The sequence below is a fragment of the Macaca mulatta genome, chromosome 18 (genome assembly GCF_049350105.2).
Source record: "Macaca mulatta isolate MMU2019108-1 chromosome 18, T2T-MMU8v2.0, whole genome shotgun sequence".
In the NCBI taxonomy this organism is placed as follows: domain Eukaryota; kingdom Metazoa; phylum Chordata; class Mammalia; order Primates; family Cercopithecidae; genus Macaca; species Macaca mulatta.
The window spans coordinates 67,462,979-67,482,302 of record NC_133423.1 but is presented as its reverse complement, the minus strand read 5'-3'; the positions used below and the strand labels follow the sequence as shown (position 1 = coordinate 67,482,302).

Below are 19,324 nucleotides of genomic sequence, written 5' to 3'. Positions count from 1 at the left end.
GTAGGGCAAATGGGCCCTGCTCCCTGCAAAGAACCGAAGTGGAGGTTTCTCTCTGGACTGTCCACACCTGAAGCCACTGGATTTCATATGTCTCTGAAGCCTCTAGAGGAGATGAGGAACCCCTCCTCTTGGCCAGAGATTCACAAACTATGACTCATGGGCCAAATCTAGCCTGTGGCCTGCTTTTGGACAGCCCAAAATGTTTTTATATTTTTAAAGAGTTGAAAAGAAGAAAGATATGCAACACAGACCATATCTGGCTCACAAAGCCTACGTTATTTACTCTCTGGCCCTTTACAGAAAGAGTTTACCAACCCCCGTCTAGGTCACTGATTCTCAAATTTCCATGTTCATAAAAACCACTTAGGGCACTTATTAAATCTGCAGATCACCCCAGCCAATATCTGAGTTAGTAGATCTTGGACTGGGCCTCCCATATCTGCATTCTAAGAACTACAGAAGCTAATTCTAAAGTAGGTGAAGCCTAAGAGAACCTTAGCAATATTCCCTTTCAACTAATCACTAAGTCTGTATTTTATAATTTCTATGTGGCCAGCACCCTACTGAGTGTGGTGGGAGACACGATTTGTGGATGATCACTCCACTCCATCACAGAATGCGCAATCTTATGTGGGGAGAGGAAAGTCCTTATATGAGTGATAACTCAGGGCCAAATGGCTTGGGGCCAATTCCACATCAGCTGAGAGTTTGGGTGCAGGGCCACTCGGTATCATTGTAGCCGCCCTGAAGGCAATCGGTGCATAATGAGTGTTTGAGAAACAGTAGGCAAGTTTGGGATATGCAGAAGGTTTCACAGACATTTGCAAAGACACAGAGCAGGAAGGGGCTTTGGGGATGATAGCTGTGGAGGTACAGACAGAGAGCAGAATGGCCTGACTGTGAAGCGCTGTCTGGAGGGCAGCACTGCTGGGCTTCCTCTTCACAGCAAGAAATACTCAGAAAAGCAGCTTTTCTTCCTTACCTCCTGCTGAAGCCTCGTTAGATCCTAAGCCATGGCAATCATGATTCTGTATCTTTCTACCTAAACTGCTTTTGCCACTTTTCACTCTTCCCTCCTTGCATCCACATATCCTCTCTAAATTCTTACCTCATTGAGAGTTTTTCATCATGCACTACAAATTTATGCCTTTATTTCTTTGCAAATGTTATTCTTGTAGACTAGATTGTTCTTTCTATATCGCCTTCTTATTTATAGAGAAAATTTTGTCTCGTATCCCAATACCCAATTTAAGCATCATATTCTCCATGAAGCGATACTTTTCCTAACCTTATTCCTTCTAAACAGAGTTCAGTTATTTTTTATTTTGCACTACCCTGGTATCTTGAACAAGGCAAAAGATAGGGCTTATATTGTATTAGAGCTCTTTGTCTTCATTTCTATCTTCTGAATGAGACTATGACCTCTTTGATATCAAAGACCATGTTTATCCACCTTCACTTCCTTGGTGCCTACGACAGTGCACACAGCAGTCATCAGTAAACGTGTCCTCAGTGAATGATTGAATGATTTATGAGAAGGGCATTTTCGGCTTGGGGAAGCCCCTAAACATCAAAGGAGTATGGCCTTGCTGATGCTATCAACGAGACCCATACAGGTTCTTAAATAGGGGATGATTCCGTTTTAGGTTACTTAAAAAGAAAATATGCATGGGAAGTAGGAGTCTAAAGATGATTCGTTGAATAGGTAGGAAGGCTGGAACTTCTCCCTAGAGGAATATAATCTCATACTTTTATAATAACCCCTTGGCATCCCAGCATCTTTAAATTCAATAAATATCTGCAGAGGAAGATCACAGGTGAGATCTAAGCTAGACACTGTCCCATGTGTATTGCACCTTGGCTGGGCCCTGTGCTATTTGATTACCTGAGATTTCAGATGGAACAATATGGGAAGAGCTGCTGGTGCCCTGGAAGTTCTAGAAGACTAGAATAAATTAAAAAGTAATAATAATTTTAATATCACCTACACCTCTAATCTCACAAATCTTTTAAAATTAGAACTTAAATCTGCCCACAATAGGATGTGGTCCAGTAACAACTTATTTACCTTAAGGACAAGAGCCAACACTACATGCAGAGAAACTGGAGAAGTTCTGGAGAACAACCAGAAAGTACAAAGACAAAGGAAAACAGGTCTATGGAAGTTCCGTAGAAGATGTTAAGAGGGAAGAGATGTTCTAACAGGCAACATGGGAAATGTCAATGGGCAAATGCCAGTGATGGTTGGGTTTCCAAGCCACAAAGAGGAGATTCAAAGTAGGTGGAAATGTAGCAATTGTTTTCCAATTGGTGGTTCCAGGATTCTGAGTTTTGTTTGTCAGGGGATGTGAGTATTATTTGGGGGAATATGGCAGAGCCAACTATCTGGACTCCAAGGATATCCAGCCAGGATTTTTATTTTCCTGACTCCTCACATCTTCATGGGACTAAGTGACAAATGCAGGCCAATGGAATGTGAACAGAAATAGCAGGTGTCACTTTCAGGCGAGATGGTTAACTACCTAATGTGCCTTCCTCATACTCTCTTCTGCCTCTATAGCCACTGGAGAGGCCCTTGATTAAAGTTGGAGACATCTCAAGATGGGAGAAGCCCCATGTCACGGCTTGAGGGAGAGCCACCAGGAAAGCTGCCAGAAGAGACATATCTATATTGGTCTTAGCGTGCTGGAGAAATTAACTTTTATTGGATTAATCCTACGAGATTTGAGGCTGTTCCTTGTAATTTATTAATTCAGGGTAGGAGGCTAGATTTCCAGGAAATTTTCAAGGGGCTACCAAGTCACAGCCTAAATTAGCATTTTAGGCAGGGCACGAGCAGGATAGGAAGAGTCCTGGGTGGTCTTGGGGCAAATAAAAATGTAGGAGAGATCTTGGCCAGCAGTCCTTTTCCGCCATTGATTTTTGCTGGGGGCAGCAGCCTTCGACTCATTGATTTTAGCTGCTGATTAAGTCATGCTCTCCAGCCTGTCAGCAGTCACTTCATTTCCTTTCATCTCATGTTTTCACCTGCTTGAAGCTCCACAACAATCAGGATGTTGATTTCACAACTGAACGTTCAGGAGGGCTTTAAAAATGGCTCCCATCCCTGCATGGCAGTTTTCAGCCCAGACTCTTCCTCTCTCCTCCAAGACAATTGTTCTCCGGGCTGATGCCTGTTAGGCACAGGAAAATGCTAAAGCCAGAGGCAGCTGGTCTTCACAGAGGCTACAGCAGGCCAGAGTTCCATCTGGAGGAAGCTGGAGACTGACTGGGAGTTACCTCAAGACCAAAATGCTCCTTTCTCTTCTGCAGAATGAGCTGTGAAGATACCCAAGTCCCAAAGCGAGATTTACAGCAAACAGGAACTAAAGAGCAGACGGCAGGAGGTAGCTCAGATGCCAAAGCAAGCCTCATTGTAGCTGAAGAGGGGGCACAAAACTAGAATCGAATGCGGCCCAGAGTGCTTAGAGTGGGAAAGAAGATTCGAAGCCTCGGGACAGATCTGTAAGGGAGAGAGGAGATGGAAATATTCTCCTTACTCACTTGCTCGCTCGCTCTCTTTCTCTCTCGCATCTGTGGTTGCTTAAAAACAAATAAACAAAACAAGATGGCTGCTGATGGATGGCTGTCCCCTGCACACCGGCAGAAACATCTTCATGCTAGGTTTGCCCGGCTGAACACATGCCACAGCTGATCTGCCTGTCGAGCAGGCCACACACCACTGCTGATCAATCTTCACATGCCAATTATGTGATGTGGAGTGGGCTGGGAGGGGATGCACAGGTGGGGGGGGGGCGGCTTGGCACAGGGAGGAAATCGCTCTTGGGATTCTTCTCTGTGCCCCTGCTCTCTTCTTTGTCCCTGCTAGGAGAGAGTGAGGGGACCGTGAGGGCTCCTCTCCTCCCAGCACCACACCATCTTATACATAGTGCCCCACTAGGCAATGTTTGGTGCCACCTCCATCTGCCTCTGAGGAGGGCCAACAGAATCCAAACATGAGAACTTACGACAGACAGGAGATTGGTTCCTGTTTGTGGCAGATGCAAATTCTGTCACCAGGCTGGAGAAAAGCTGGCCACTGTGCATTCTTGTTAGGGTTTCTTTTTCTTTTTTTTTTTTTTTCAGACGGAGTCTTGCTCTTGTTGCCCAGTCTGAAGTGCAATGGTGTGGTCTTGGCTCACTGCAACCTCCACCTCCCAGATTCAAGTGATTCTCCTGCCTCAGCCTCCTAAGTAGTTGGTATTACAGCCGCCCGCCACCACCCCCGGCTAATTTTCTATTTTTAGTAGAGACAGGGTTTCTCCATGTTGGCCAGGCTGGTCTTGAACTCCTGACCTCAGGTGATCTGCCCGCCTCGGCTTCCCAAAGTGCTGGGATTACAGGCGCGAGCCACTGCGCCCAGCCTTTGTTAGGATTTCTGACAGGGATACAGATTCGTTTTGTGCCCTCTCTTTTCTTCTTCCCTATGTTAATAGGCACACCAGAAGCTTAACTCCCGTCCTCAAGGAGGTCAACTCCCTTGGCAGCTGAGCCCCAGACATACTGATGGTGGTGTGGGTAGGGGAGTGGCCAGCTTAGCACGTGTGTGTGTGTGTGCGTGTGCGTGCACGCATGTGTGTGGTGTTTAGTCAACACATCTTCTCAAGTTTTTGTTACCAGTTCGAGTAGCCGTCTGAGGGGCTCCCAGGGAAAGCTGGCAGGACCTGGCACATAAGAGAAGCCCCAGTGTCTAGATGGCAGTGTATGGAATGAAAAGCTCGTGGAAGGCCTGGGTTATTTTCCTGAGCCCACAGAGCAGCACACTCAATGCATTTCTAAGATTCTTGTCTTCTCCTCTCCAAACCAAAGCCGCATAGCAATGGCAGAGGTCCTCTTGTCCTTCCCAAACTCAACTCTTCTTTCCTCTCCGTAAGCATTAGTTCGTGCATCGTACTTACCTGCAGGCCGGAGTCCAGCCTGCTCTCCCATCATCATCTCTTCCATCACCTTAGCCAGAGGGACCTCTTCCTTCCCTCTATGGACTTCATTGTCTGAATATCTCATGGAATTCTGCTGCACACGATATGGTTTGTGAACGCCACTAGATAATTAGTCCAGTGAGTTCAAGTCCCTGTCTTGCACAGTTTGGTGTTTCTGCACAGCGCCAATAATAGTGCTATTCAACTACTGGGCTCGAAATATATATTCACGAAAATGAGGGAGTTCTCAGGAAGTGGCAACTTGAAGATTTGCCCCTGCAAAGTATATGCCTCAGACAAAAATACTAGTAACAAAGACCCTTACATGTACGCCACACTCCCTGCCTTCAAAGCTTCCTCAAGAACCAGGAAGTCCCGTTGACTGATCAGTTTCACAGTGCTTCCCTGGCCATTGCTTTCCTGCTGTGAAGCCATTGGAAACTTCCCTCATTTGCTATGATTTGTAACGGGCCCCAAAGTCAGAATCACTCATTGCTAAGTTTTGGTTTTCAGGCTCATGCAGAAGCATTTTCATTTGTGTCCTTTTCCATCTGACTCTTTAAACGAATCCTTCTTGACTTCAGATCTTTGCACAAACCTCCCGTGTCATCATCGGGGAGCTCTGGGCCCAGAGCAAAGGTAGGAGGCAAAAAGCCCCAAATCTGCACGTTTTATTTCATTGGTACATGTATTTAATCCATCTGCAAACTATTCATTGGATAGCATTGTAGGCTTCCCTCTCTGGGAACACTAAGGTATGTGTATTCAACAGTGGAAAATAAACATAAGATTTTATTACAAAGTGCCACTGCCGCTCCTGGCATGAGTAATTTGTGCACCTGCATTTTTAAAATGTTTCAAAGTTTTTCCCCTTGGTGGATTCCGTGGTAACACACATTAGCTTCCTGGCTGTCACAGCCTGGTTCTTGTAGGCTCCTGTGACTTCTGCCCATGCGATCCAGACGTCATTGTTTTCAGAGCAGATAGCAAACAAATGTGATGACTGCCCCTGTAAGCCTTTGAGAGTGCAGGTTCCTCTTTTGTCATGATAAATGCCTTCCTCCCAAGAATGAGCAAAGCTATGGAGTGGCTTAATCCCAAATCCCAAGAGGTAAAGGACAGATTATCAAGGGAGTAATAAAAGTCAGGCTTTATCCCCAAAAGACATGGGGATGGTTTTAGAGACAAAAGCTGAGTTGATCCCTTCTGCCATGCTCTTTGCCTTGTAGTCTGCTGTTTCTTAAGCACAGAAACCAAGTCACTTGCAGCTCCTCGCTGAGGTTCTCCAGCAAATTGGGCAACCCAGTATGATCCAGTCGGAACTGAGATGCCCCGTTAGTGATGGAACCTGGCTCCAGGGAGCTTCAGGTTTGGAGAATGGTATGCAGGCATTGGCAGGGGAGTGCACTATTACTTGGAATGGGACACAGCATCTTGGCTTTCCTTTATCTTTTCCTTTCTCTCTCTCTCTCTTTTTTCTCCATGATTCTGATCTTTGCAGGTGTCTAAAGTCAGCTTTGTGTGCACATTGCTAACTAAACAATTTCCCCTGTGATCTCTGTAATCTCCTGGAAATGTTCATTGATTCCTTCCAATGTCCCCCACAACAGCCCAGAAGACTAGCAATTTCAAGTCATCTTAGGCATGTTAATACTTTCTTAAAGTCATATTGCAGCATATTGCACACTTCTCCCTCAAACAGTGGGTCTCAGAGGAAGATGATAATGACCCACTGCTACATCAACTCGATCATTAGAGTTTCTGTCTCTCTAAGCAACATCAGGCAGATAACTTGATCTAAAGAATATTTATCTGTCCAATGCTGCAAATGGAGACAGAGAGAGCTCCACTGATAGAATCGCTGGGTGTGAAATCTTCATTGTTCAGTGTGATCGACAGCAATGGAATGCTTGTTTCATTTAAATAATACTGAGTTTTCCAACACTACACACCATCTGCCTTGGGAGCTGCCTGGCCCAGGCAAAGAATTTAATGTATGTGGCATTTTGAGTGGTTTAAATGCAAGTTTGTTCTGGTTTTAGTCCAAGGGGTGGTGGTGAAGTAGTAGGCAGTGTTTTCACTGCTGAGGCTCAAATTCTTCATTCTTGCTGTAGATGAGGCCTTCATTGGCCAACTGTCCATCTCTGAGCTTGAGAGTCCAGGAAAATAATTTCTCCAAGAATATAATTTTTTTTTCTGGGAGAACAGGAAGAATCTTGCTTTGATGTGCTCTGTGATTTTGTAAACCAATACTTATAGTCAAGTCCCAAGTTTAAATTCTGGGAAACATTTCTCAAAGAATCCCCTAAAACTTTTGAACCAGGTTCTCTGGTTAGTTCTGCCTTCCATGGATGTATGGACCATTGTCTAAAGGGAAAGACTCTTTGAATTGTAACTAAAACCAAATATAAAATGCGCACACGCACGCACACACACACACACACACGAGTTTATTTGGAGAGAAATCAAAGACTTATTTTGACAGAGACCACTTGTGCCCAGGTTGCTTGTGAATGTTATTTTGTGTAAAGAATACTACAAGCAGACTGGGTTGTTATGCCCAGACCGTTTATTCCCCGAAGAAGACCACCAGAGTCCAGAGTCAAAGCTAAGCAGCAAGGATCTTTATTACAGGTTCGAACCTGGAACTCTCCCTCGCTCGTGAAACGAGACGGGCAGGAGAGCTCCCCCACTCAGCTCCGAACAATGTTATATAGTCTAAGAAAAGTGGGCATAGAGTTATTATACAAATCAGATATATGATTGGCTAGTGTTTGAACAAGGCGATTTGGCTAACTATGATTGGTTCCTGCCATTTCTGATATTTTGGTTCAAACTTTGAGGCGGGAGAGCAGGTTTATGGCAGCAAGAGTTTATCTTACTTAAACACGTCTTGTGACCTTGCCTCAGAACTTACAAAATCTCTGGTATGTGCAAAACAAAATCTCTGGTATGTGCAGAAAACCAGGTACTCACAGAACTTACGAAATCTCTGGTATGTGCAAAGATTAGAGAGCAGAACAAGGGTGTAGCGGGTGGGGGGCGGGTACACATCTATCTTTGTGTCCTTTCATTTCTCCCTTCTCATAAGTAACTGGATGTCCAATCTTGGATTTCCAGAGTCTTATAATATAGCCTCACTTTCTGGGTGCAGGAGAGGCTGGTGATGGCTACGGAGGACCATTAGTTGGATGGTATCAAACCTTTCTCTGACAAATTGTAAAATTTTATTTACCACACAGGGGCCTATAGTGAATAGAAGTAGTAAAGACATTAGGGGGCCTAAAAGGGGTGCCAGAAGGGAAAACATTGAAGAGCTCCACCAATTGTTAGCGGCTGTAGTGAATTGTTGCTTTTTCATTTCTAAGCTTAGTTCGTGTAGGCGTTGGACTCTTTCCTCAACTAACCCTGACTCATTTATATAGAAACAGCATTCTTCTTTGAGGAACATACAGGTACCTCCTTTCTCAGCCGTGAGTAAGTCTAAGGCTCTGCGGTTTTGAAGGGTGACCTGTGCTAGGGAGGTGAGCTGCCGCTGAAGGGAGTCTAGGGAATAGGCGGAGTCTTCCATAGCAACAGAGAATTGTTGTAACAGCTTGTCGTTTTCTATCATGGAGTGTTGTAGGGCCCCTCCTGCTAACCCCGCTACGACGACAGAGGTGGTTAAGGATATTCCGGCAATTAGTGGTAGAAAAACTGCTCGTCTATGTTGCGCAGTTTTAGTTGGGGCGGTCCCTGCCCAGCCTATGAACTCTGCCGGGGTTAGCAGTGTCAGTCGGGGAACTAGGGTAATAGGGATACACAACTGTCCGTCAGAGATGCTTTTGGACAGAGTTTTTAACAGAGTCATATTACACCAGAAGAACACACCAGGGGGAGCATATATGGGACTATTAGGGTATGTAGCCGATTGGTTACAGAGGCTGTTGCTAAATGCCGAATAACAATAGGGGTATTTCTCTTGGTATGGGTCACGGTACAGTGCCACATCGGGTATCGTGACTATCAATGAGTTAAAACCTGTATAGTTTGTGGGAGGGGAGGATAGAGGAACAGCCGTTAATGGTGGTCTTCCTAGGGTTGCACACATAAAGCAAGAGGACAGGTCGCCTAAACCAGTGAGGTTGGCGAATGCTAGCCCTTCTCGTAATAGAGTTAGCCAGGAGAAGGGCTGCAAGTCTTGTGATAGCTTGGTTTCTTGCCTGTGGATTTGTGTGTGGATTAAGGGTTGAATCTGGACTAGACTTCTCCACAGATATAAATGGCTACTGGGCCAGGTACTAGTTGATGAGTAATATACTCCCCCATGTTGTGGGGTTGTCCACCGAGAGTCCCATGGGTCTCTAATTATCCAAGTGTAAGTGACGGGAGACTCAGTTTTGTAAAAATACCACCCTTGTCGTTCTCTCCAGTATCGGACAGAGTGCGTCTTACAGTAGCTATATGGGCAACCTGCACTCTGGTGCCACCAATAATTTTTACAATTATATTCAGTTTGATCATATTCAAAACAGATCATGGGTATTGGTGGTTGGGCAATCTGGAACCTAGTGAAATTGAGGTAAACTATAGTATTACACCCTGAGGGGGGGCAGTCTGTGCTAGCTAGCAGTTTACCCGCTTGGGGGGTTTCCCCGGGGTGAGTTTTGTTCTCATAGAGCCAGAACCTCCAGACATAGGGATTAGACGGCGCAGCAGTGAGGAGAGTCAGATGCATAAGGCATAAAAGCATAGGTAAGCTAGACATGGTTACGGCTATGGGGATGACGGCGCAGGGTTAGCTTTAAGGGATTGTTCTTAGCTTTGTCTACAGTCCATGTAACCGGTGCTCCAGACAGCTCGAGAAGGTCGGATGTTGGGTCCACTGGTTTGACGTGTGTGTAGTGGATCCACGAAGCGATGCCTTCTACTTTGAGAGCGGTGGTAGTAGTCAGGAGTACTTGCAGTGGTCCTTTCCACCTGGGTTGAAGAGTTTCTTGCCGGTGGCGCTTGACTAGGACCCAGTCTCCCGGCTGGAACGGATGAGGCGTCGGCGGAGGTCCTGCCTCGTACAGTTCTCGTAGTCTGGGCCAAATTTCCTGGTGAATTTTCTGTAAGGCTTGTAAGGAGAACAGGAGCTCAGAGACATTTTCAGTTTCAGGTTTGAGTAAGTCATCTTTTAGACTGGGGACCAGGGGTGGGGGTCTGCCATACATGATTTCATATGGTGTGAGGCCTAGTCTGTAAGGGGTATTTCGGGCCCGGAACAGAGCGTAGGGGAGAAGTACTACCCAATTAGCGCCAGTCTCCATGGTCAATTTAGTTAAGGTCTCCTTCAGAGTCCGATTCATCCTTTCTACCTGTCCTGAGCTTTGGGGCCTATAAGCACAATGTAATTTCCAATTTGCCCCCAGAATGGAAGCCAAATCCTGACTTACCTTAGCAACGAAGGCTGGTCCATTGTCTGACCCTATTTGGATGGGAAAGCCATACCTGGGGAGGATTTCTTCCAAAATTTTCTTTGCTACAACCTGAGCAGTTTCTCTCTTAGTTGGGAACGCTTCTGTCCATCCTGAAAAAGTATCTACAAAGACAAGTAAGTACTGATACCCATATTTTCCAGGCTTTATCTCAGTAAAGTCTATTTCCCAATAGATACCAGGCCTAGTTCCTCTACACCTAATTCCTGCGGTGGTCTGGGTTTGGGGGCAAGCGTTGTTTAGTTGGCAGGCTTTGCAATTTGTTGTGACATCGCCGGCCAGTTCAGCTATGTGCCTGATTCTAAACTTGGCGTGCCTGATTAAGTCCATCATTCGCCGGGCACCCAGGTGGGTTGTCCGGTGGATGTGTTCCAACACCTGCCGTCCTAATTTTTCTGGTAGGATGGTTTGGTCATTTATATCAGTCCACCACCCATTTTTAACCTGTTTTAGGGGAAGCGTGTTCATCCATTCGCGATCCTGTTCGGTATAGTCGGGAAAACATGGCAAATTTCGCGGGCCAGGATCGGGGAGCTGGAGCGCGAGGAGCTGACTGGGAGCTTTTGCTATGCTCCTTGCAGTTTGGTCGGTTAAGAAGTTGCCTCGAGCAATTGGCATAGTTGGTTTCTGATGCCCAGGGCAATGTACGATAGCCAATTTCTTTGGTTTCCACAAAGCAGTTAATAGAGCTAGGATCTCTTGCTTGTTTTTTATTTCTTTGCCTTTGGCTGTTAATAGTCCCCTTTCTCTGTAGATGGCCCCATGTATGTGCGCAGTAGTGAAAGCATAGCGGCTATCCGTGTATACTGTTAGTTTTTTCTCTGCTCCTAGGGTGAGGGCCTGTGTAAGGGCTATCAGTTCGGCTCTTTGGGCCGATGTCCCTGGAGGCAAGGGTTCCGCCCAGATTACCTCAGTCTCTGACGTTACAGCCACTCCTGCATTGGACATAGCTGCTGCCATCAGTGAACCAGGTGAGTTCTGTGTCGGGGAGCGGACGATCTTGCAGGTCCTCCCGCACCCCATGCACCTGAGCCAGTATCTCAGTGCACTCATGGGATGGGGCGTCCAAGTCTGGATTTGGCAGCAGTGAAGCAGGGTTTAAAGAGGTTGGGGGCAGAAAAGTTATTCTGAGGGGGTTTAACAGCAGTCCTTGATAGTGGGTGAGCCGGGCGTTACTCATCCATCGGTCCGGCGGCTGCTGGAGGACGCCTTCAATGGCATGCGGGGTTATAACGCACAACTCTTGCCCCATGATAAGTTTATCAGCGTCTCGGACCATTAGGGCGGTCGCCACGATTATCCGGAGGCAGGGTGGCCAGCCAGCAGCCACTGAATCTAATTTTTTTGACAAATAGGCAACTGGCCTCTGCCAGGGGCCTAGGTACTGTGTTAACACGGCTTTTGCAACACCCTTACTTTCATCCACGTATAAGTGGAAGGGCTTGGAGACATCAGGGAGCCCCAGCGCGGGGGCTGATAACAAGGCAGTTTTGATTTGCTGAAAGGCCAGCTCAGCCTCTTCCGTCCAATTGAAGGGCTGCCGTTCCTTTGTTGCCTGGTATAGGGGCTTGGCTAACTCAGCAAATCCGGGTATCCATAACCTACAGAACCCTGCTGACCCCAGGAATTCTCTCACTTGCCGTGTTGACTGGGGTCTAGGGATGCATAGGACTGTTTCCTTTCGGGCTTTGGTTAGCCAGCGTTGCCCCCCTTTTAATAGGTACCCCAGATAAGTTACCTCCGACTTGCAGATCTGAGCCTTTGTTGCTGAGGCTCGGTAGCCTAGCTCCCCCAGAGTCTTCAGGAGGTCCTCAGTCCCTTGAACACAAGTTTCCAGGGACCTGGCCGCTATTAAGAGATCATCAACATATTGCAAAAGAGTTATTTCAGGGTGTTGCCGCCGGTACTCACCCAGATCTTCATGAAGGGCTTCATCGAACAGGGTTGGCGAGTTCTTGAACCCTTGTGGCAGTCTGGTCCATGTTAGCTGACCGTTGATGCCCCTCTCAGGATCCGTCCATTGAAATGCAAAGAGTTCTTGACTTTTGGGAGCCAGAGGAAGGCTGAAGAAAGCGTCTTTTAGATCAAGAACGGTATACCACTGTTTTTTGGGATGTAAGGCACTCAGAAGGGTGTATGGATTGGGCACAGTGGGATGTATGTCCATGACCCTTTTATTAACTTCTCTTAAATCCTGTACTGGCCTGTAGTCCGTACTGTTGGGTTTACGAACAGGTAACAGTGGAGTATTCCAGGATGAGTGGCAAGCCCGTAGGACTCCCTGGTCTAGGAGTCGGCGGATATGGGGTGTAATTCCTTCTCTTGCCTCCAGGGGCATAGGATATTGCCGAACCCGAACCGGGTCCGTCCCTGGCTTAACTTCCACAAATATGGCAGGTCGATGTTTAGCTAGACCCAAGCCCCCAGTTTCTGCCCACGCTTCAGGGAAACGCTGGAGCCAAGAGTCAATTCCCTGATCGGGGGGCTTTTGCTCTTGATGGAGTCAGTACTCATCTTCTAAGGTGACAGTCAGGATAGATATTGGCCTGTTTTGGGAATCAGTTATCTTGGGCCCTTCTGGCTCAAAGTGGATTTGGGCCCCCATCTTTGTCAGCAAGTCCCTCCCTAGTAGAGGGCAGGGGCTCTCTGGGATGACTAGGAAGGAATGGGAGACTTTTCCCGTTCCTAAGTCTACAGTCCTCTGGGTTGTCCAGGGGTATTTTTTGATGCCTGTGGCCCCGTGCACCCAGGATGTTTTCTTAGACATTTTTCCAATTGGTTTGGTTAGGACTGAGTGTTCCGCCCCAGTATCGACCAAGAAGCGAACTGGGGACCCCTCCACTTGCAAAGTTACCCTGGGTTCGGGGAGGGGGTCCGAACCCCGTCCTCCCTAGTCGGAGTCCTGGGTAACGAGTACGGAGGTAGGGTTAGCTGGTCTCCGTTTCTTTGGGCAGTCTTTAATCCAGTGGCCACGTTCCTTGCAATAAGCACACTGATCTTTTTCTAATCCTTGCCTAGCGCCTTGCTTTTTCTGCTTTCTGTTTTGGCCATTTCCTGCCTGGGGGAAAGCTGCTACTAAGACTTTGGTCATTTCTTTGGTTGCCTTGAACTGTTTTTCTTCTGGAGTATCCCTATTATTATAAACTCGCTGGGCCATCTGAAGGAGGTCCTGAATCTGCTTTCCCTCTAAACCTTCTAATTTCTGGAGTTTTCTTTTAATATCTGGTGTTGCCTGGTTTACAAAGGACATTACTACCGCTGCCTGATTTTCCGGTGCTTCCGGGTCCATAGGGGTAAACTGTCTGAAGGCTTCCATTAATCTCTCTAAATACACAGCGGGGCTTTCTGTCTTACCTTGTAACACAGAATATACTTTAGCCAAATTGGTGGGCTTGCGAGCTGCAGCCCGGAGACCCGCCATTAGAGTCTGGCGATAAATGAGCAGTCGTCCCCTACCTTCTGCCGTGTTGTAGTCCCATCTGGGCCGGGTCAAAGGGAAAGCCGCATTAATGAGGTCAGGATTTGCAGTTGGCTGGCCGTCATCTCCTGGAACCAGTTTTCTGGCCTCAACTTGGATTCTTTCCCGCTCCTCCATTGTGAACAGGATTCGGAGGAGCTGTTGACAGTCATCCCAGGTCGGCTGGTGAGTAAACATGACACTGTCTAACAACGAGGTTAGATCTTTGGGATTATCTGAGAACCGAGCATTTTGGGACTTCCAATTGTATAAATCACTGGTGGAAAAAGGCCAATACATGAGACGGGAGAGCCCGGTATCATCGAGCGATCCTATTTCTCTGAGAGGCAGGGCTACAGTGGAGTCAGGGAGTCGGGAAGCTTGGTCCCGCTGTACGCGGCCTCGTGTTCGGCCGGCCGGCCCCCCCAGGTTACTTTCGCTCTCGGCTGCTTCTGCTTCTCGGTTTCCCTCTACGGAAGCACCACCCTGGGGGACTGGGTCCTGCGGGATAAGGTGCGGATATGGTGGGGGAAATGTGGGTTCTAACGTTAGGGGGTCCTGGCTGTCCGGCAGCACAGGGGCCGAGGGAGCAGAGGGAGTCTTTTGTCTTGTAGGTCGCGTTACTAGGACTTTGCAGGGCTCAGGGATGAATGGAGTTATCCAGGGTGGTGGGTTTTCCACAAGATCCTGCCACACTAGAATATAAGGAATTTGATCAGGATGTCCTGACTGCCCTGGCAGGAAAATCTTAGTTTTTACCTTAGTAATAATAGAGAGACAGAAAGTTCCTTCGGAGGGCCACCCTACGCCGAAAGAGGGCCACTCCGAAAGGCAGAAAGTAACTAGCTTTCCCTTCTTTAGTTCTACGCTTAAGTTACGCCCCCGAGCCTTCACATCTTTAAAATTGGTAACAAGGAGTGAGAGCGGCGTGCTCTGGTTGTTGCCCATCTTTGGACTGCTCCTACAAAGAGAAGGGGGGACGAAAAATGAGTGTGAAGCAGAGGGGAGTATCCGACAGGTCCGGTCCTGGAAGGGGAAGAAAAGGTTTTATGTTTCGTTTTGGGCTTACACTTAACACTTAACAATAATGGACAGACAGTAATAACGATGAGCATTCGCGAGCGCGTGTCGGACTTCCGACCTGAGTCAGACGGGGCAACCAAGGATAAAGGCCCCCAGATGGGCACTGGGGAACGTCTCCCACCAGTCCCGAGTGGCTGTCTTCTAGCGCGTCCGCCAAGACCGTGCCACTTACAGAACAGACCAATACAGATTACAGATTACGGATTTCGCGAAATTTCAGGGAGACAGACAGAGACAAAGACAGAGACAGTGACAAAGCCGGCTTACCTACAGATTAAGATCCGTTGACTTGGGGGTCTGGTGGGCTTGGGGGAAATCCCGGACGAGCCCCCATTTGTTATGCCCAGACCGTTTATTCCCCGAAGAAGACCACCAGAGTCCAGAGTCAAAGCTAAGCAGCAAGGATCTTTATTACAGGTTCGAACCTGGAACTCTCCCTCGCTTGTGAAACGAGACGGGCAGGAGAGCTCCCCCACTCAGCTCCGAACAATGTTATATAGTCTAAGAAAAGTGGGCATAGAGTTATTATACAAATCAGATATATGATTGGCTAGTGTTTGAACAAGGTGATTTGGCTAACTATGATTGGTTCCTGCCATTTCTGATATTTTGGTTCAAACTTTGAGGCGGGAGAGCAGGTTTATGGCAGCAAGAGTTTATCTTACTTAAACACGTCTTGTGACCTTGCCTCAGAACTTACAAAATCTCTGGTATGTGCAAAACAAAATCTCTGGTACGTGCAGAAAACCAGGTACTCACAGAACTTACGAAATCTCTGGTATGTGCAAAGATTAGAGAGCAGAACAAGGGTGTAGCGGGTGGGGGGCAGGTACACATCTATCTTTGTGTCCTTTCAGGTAACAACACAGGAAGTAAGTGCCACATTCAGCCATTCAGCTGTGTTGTATAGTGAGTAGCATTTGATAAATATACCTTGTCTTGGATTCAATATTGCTTAGGCTCTGTCTACAGTTTTAGGCAAAGAAACTATTTGGACTAATTACTTCAACAAACCAGGGTAAGGATACTGTATCGGTATAAGAAACTCTAACTTCAAATATACAACCCTACAATTTCAGCACCTTAACAGAATAATGGTCTATTGTTCCTCCCACCACTGTTTTAATATGAGTTGGGGGTAGTGTAAGGCTCTGCATCATGAAGTCATTCAGGGATCCAGGCTTCTTCCATCTTTTGTCACCTCCATCTTTACCATGCAGTCACCAAGATCACCACAGAAAACTAGGAGAGAAATAGAATGTGGAACCTGTACACTCACTCCTACTGTCTTGGTCCCAAAGACTCTCCTCAATACAAAAGGACTGGAAATGTAATCTGGGGCCAGTCTTTGCCACAGATGCCATTGCCTTCATTATCTAGATAGTTCATGTGAAAATATCCAGCTGCAATCATAGGGAATTGTTCCAGCTCTCTCCATCTCATTGTGTCTTGGAGCTGGTGGAAGGAACACTTACCAAGCCCCCTTCCTGAGGTGTTTCTTAGTGAGTACTAAGCCAGTGTCCTCCACAAGAGCGATGGCCTCATGGTGAGTGGTTGTGAACGGAGCTGATGATGTCACCAAGGCATTTATGCCTGAGGTGTTCTTCTAGCAGTTTCAGTGACTCCAGTCTAGTTTAGCTATTCTTTAGAGTAGCAGGACTTCTTTCATTTGCAACTTGAAAAAAAAGTATAATAATATCAAAATTAGGCCATAAATATTGTTTTATTATATTGAAATAATAAATAAATTAGTAATCCTAACTTATAATAATTTTATAATAAATTAGTAAATTACTATTTTCTAATTTATTATAAATTAGTACAATTTATAATAAACTAATTTATAATAAATTGTTTATAATTTGTAATAAATTCTCAATTATAAATTTCTTATACAAATTTGTTATACAATAGTATACATGTGTTATATAATACCTTTATTTATATTACTTACACTAATTTATTTTTTTACCATAATTTATTATACAGTATTTATACATTTCATTTATACTAACATAAAATATTTTATTCTAGTGTTAAAGGTGCTGTGTTCTGAATTTATAGCCACATGCAGTACCAAATTCTTTCTCATTGCTCACTGTGTAAGCATTTGGAGTTGCCTCTGACCTATCTGCTCCTAACACAATACTTTTGACCTATTGGACCTACATTGTCAAAAGTGTTAATAAATTTTTTTCAGTCATTCTGAAATATTTCTTATATGTGTGACTTGTCCTATTTTAAAATTGTAATAGAAAACAATAGAAAAATGGGATTACTTCAAAAATTTTGCTAAAGGGTATTTGAACCAGTTGGAGTAGAAGCTACCTCGTTGCGTTTATATGCATCCACTCCCTTGTGCCAGAGATAAATTTGCTGTAGTATTTGTCTCTATTTTAAGTGTGCTATACAGACAGGGGCCTACTCCTCAGGAGGATAACCAAGCCAAGGATGTCATGTTCCATCTTTGTGATGAAATGCAGATTGGTTGTTGAAAGGCAAATTCTTCATTTCCAAAAGTTGAATTTAAATGATGCTTTAAAAGATTTTAGCTAATGAAATTTAGGCCCCTCTCCTTCAAAAAAGAGGAATTTAAGAAAATGCTCTGGAACTTAGCCAGAGTATTTAATTTGGTTTCAAAATGCATACATTTTCTTTTACTTCATGATCTCGCCTTACAGTATTTTGTTATCTAGAGGCTTGCAGACAAATGTCAATAGCCTTGTTGAGTTCAGCATTACTGCCTGCTTGGTTTGTCTGATTTATTTCTGTGCCTCGTGGTTAGTTAAGCATAACCTGTGTGGTTTCTGGCTGTTCCAATAGTGAAAAGCTGTATGCACCAGGAATGGCTGCCACTTTGTACACTGCGGGTGAGCTCATCATCACTCCTACTCTACTTTGCAGCCCTTTTCTTCATCTTCTTTGAAATAATTTGTGCAAGAAGGGACGAAAGAGATGCCCTCTTCCTCTCCAAGATTTCTATCAGTTGAGGCTGATTTTTCAGTCTGGACTCTGCTTAGGAGGTTTTAGGTTTTGAGGGGGTTGAAAGATTCTTCCAGGACTCACCAACTAGTCCTGAAAGACTTCAGTTTGGGGAAACCTCTTCCATCAGTTCCTCGCAAATGTCCAAGCAGGAAAATCTCACTTGACTCCCTTATTTCTGTTCCCCTGGCTCCGATGAGTCACTGCGGAGTTGGGTTGCTGTTATGGACTGGCCAAGGAGAATTAAATGAATGAAACCCTGTAACTACATTCAATATAGCTGCTCTCAAATAACCAAAGGCTCTTATTGGAGAGGTAGCCATGTGCAAAGGCAGATTCTGCTCCCTGAAGCTGCCAGACCTTTAGGAAGATGCAACAAATGCAGTGACCTAGGAGAGACAGTCACGTTCTTTCCTATGTGGTGCTGGAGAGGCAGGCATCACATCTAACACCTTCCAAGTTGTTTTGCTATAAACCCCAGTGTGGCTTTGGAAAATTGAATTTCAACCTGTCCCACACATTCCTCACCCTCAAGACTATGAGTGGAGAAACTGAACCCATGGATTCATGGTGATGATGGTTGAGGTAGAACGGGCTGACAAAGGTGGTTCCTGCATGTCCAGGTCTCCTCAATGCCGAGGAAGGCAGATGAAGCATTTGTTAAACTAATGTGGTGGCCTCCAGCGTACCCACCGGCCCATGCCATGGTTCTGCATAAATGCCCATGGGGAGACAGGCAGCAGTGATCCAGACACTGAAGGATGGCACTCCCTCAAAGTCAGATTGTGTGGCTCACCCTGGATGTGAACTTAGATGAGGAAAAAACCTGAATGACATTCAAACCCGAAGTGATTCCACTTCATCATTTTGTACACATACATTCATGATGTGCTATATGTTATATATAATTTACTAAAGCATGCTTTTAAAAATAGATTTGAGGAGCATGGAGACCCCAGAAGTGTATGTTATTGTACTGGGCTTGAGTTTCTCTTTCCCTCCCACAGGGGACCTCTGAGGGTCTATTTGAGGGCATGAATATGGAAAATTCAGCTCCAGCTCCTCCACCCCACTCCCTGAACAGCACTGCAGAACTGTGCTAAGCTCTTGTGGTTTGGAAAGAACAGATGCAAGAGACATAGTAAGTATAAAAGGAATTTGGGGAATGGGTCCTAAGAATCACCGTGTTTCCTATCACTCTCAGAAAATGCATCTATTTTCAGGGGGTACTGTACATCTGTGTGGCTCCAAACCACCAATTATTTTTCCAGGCAACATAATAACAGCTTTCTTCTGAAAATGCCAAACACTGAAATGAAATGCAGCTTCAGAAATTTTCACTTAAGTTGATTTGTTCCAATTACTCAGACCTGCTTTGCATCCCT

At 45.8% G+C, this 19,324-nt stretch overlaps 1 protein-coding gene and 1 long non-coding RNA gene across 2 annotated transcripts in view; one reads left to right on the top strand and one right to left on the bottom strand.

Annotated features, from left to right (window-relative positions):
- Positions 1 to 19,108, top strand: part of LOC144336602 (uncharacterized) — a 36,387-nt gene extending 17,279 nt beyond the window's left edge. The window contains exon 4 of the long non-coding RNA XR_013408497.1: positions 18,947 to 19,108. This is a non-coding gene — a long non-coding RNA (uncharacterized LOC144336602). The remainder of the gene's footprint in view (positions 1 to 18,946) is intronic.
- On the bottom strand, positions 9,832 to 16,606 carry LOC144336601 (uncharacterized). Its single transcript, XM_077975549.1, has 3 exons — positions 13,874 to 16,606; positions 10,376 to 10,521; positions 9,832 to 10,056 (listed from the first exon to the last, which is right to left on the bottom strand). Exons 1-3 carry the CDS (start codon positions 14,820 to 14,822, stop codon positions 9,952 to 9,954), a joined length of 1,200 nt encoding a protein of 399 aa, XP_077831675.1. The 5' UTR covers positions 14,823 to 16,606; the 3' UTR covers positions 9,832 to 9,951.
- Positions 19,109 to 19,324: the final 216 nt, after the last annotated feature.

What these genes read in the sequence shown, in the direction of transcription:
- LOC144336601 (XM_077975549.1), bottom strand. Translation starts at nt 14,822, where the DNA reads ATGGGCAACAACCAGAGCACGCCGCTCTCACTCCTTGTTACCAATTTT. An exon ending in GGACTACAACACGGCAGAAG is followed by an intron (nt 10,522 to 13,873) that starts GTAGGGGACGAC and finishes TTGTCTTTGTAG; the next exon opens with ATACTTTTTCAGGATGGACA. An exon ending in GACCAGCCTTCGTTGCTAAG is followed by an intron (nt 10,057 to 10,375) that starts GTAAGTCAGGAT and finishes TCTCCTTACAAG; the next exon opens with CCTTACAGAAAATTCACCAG.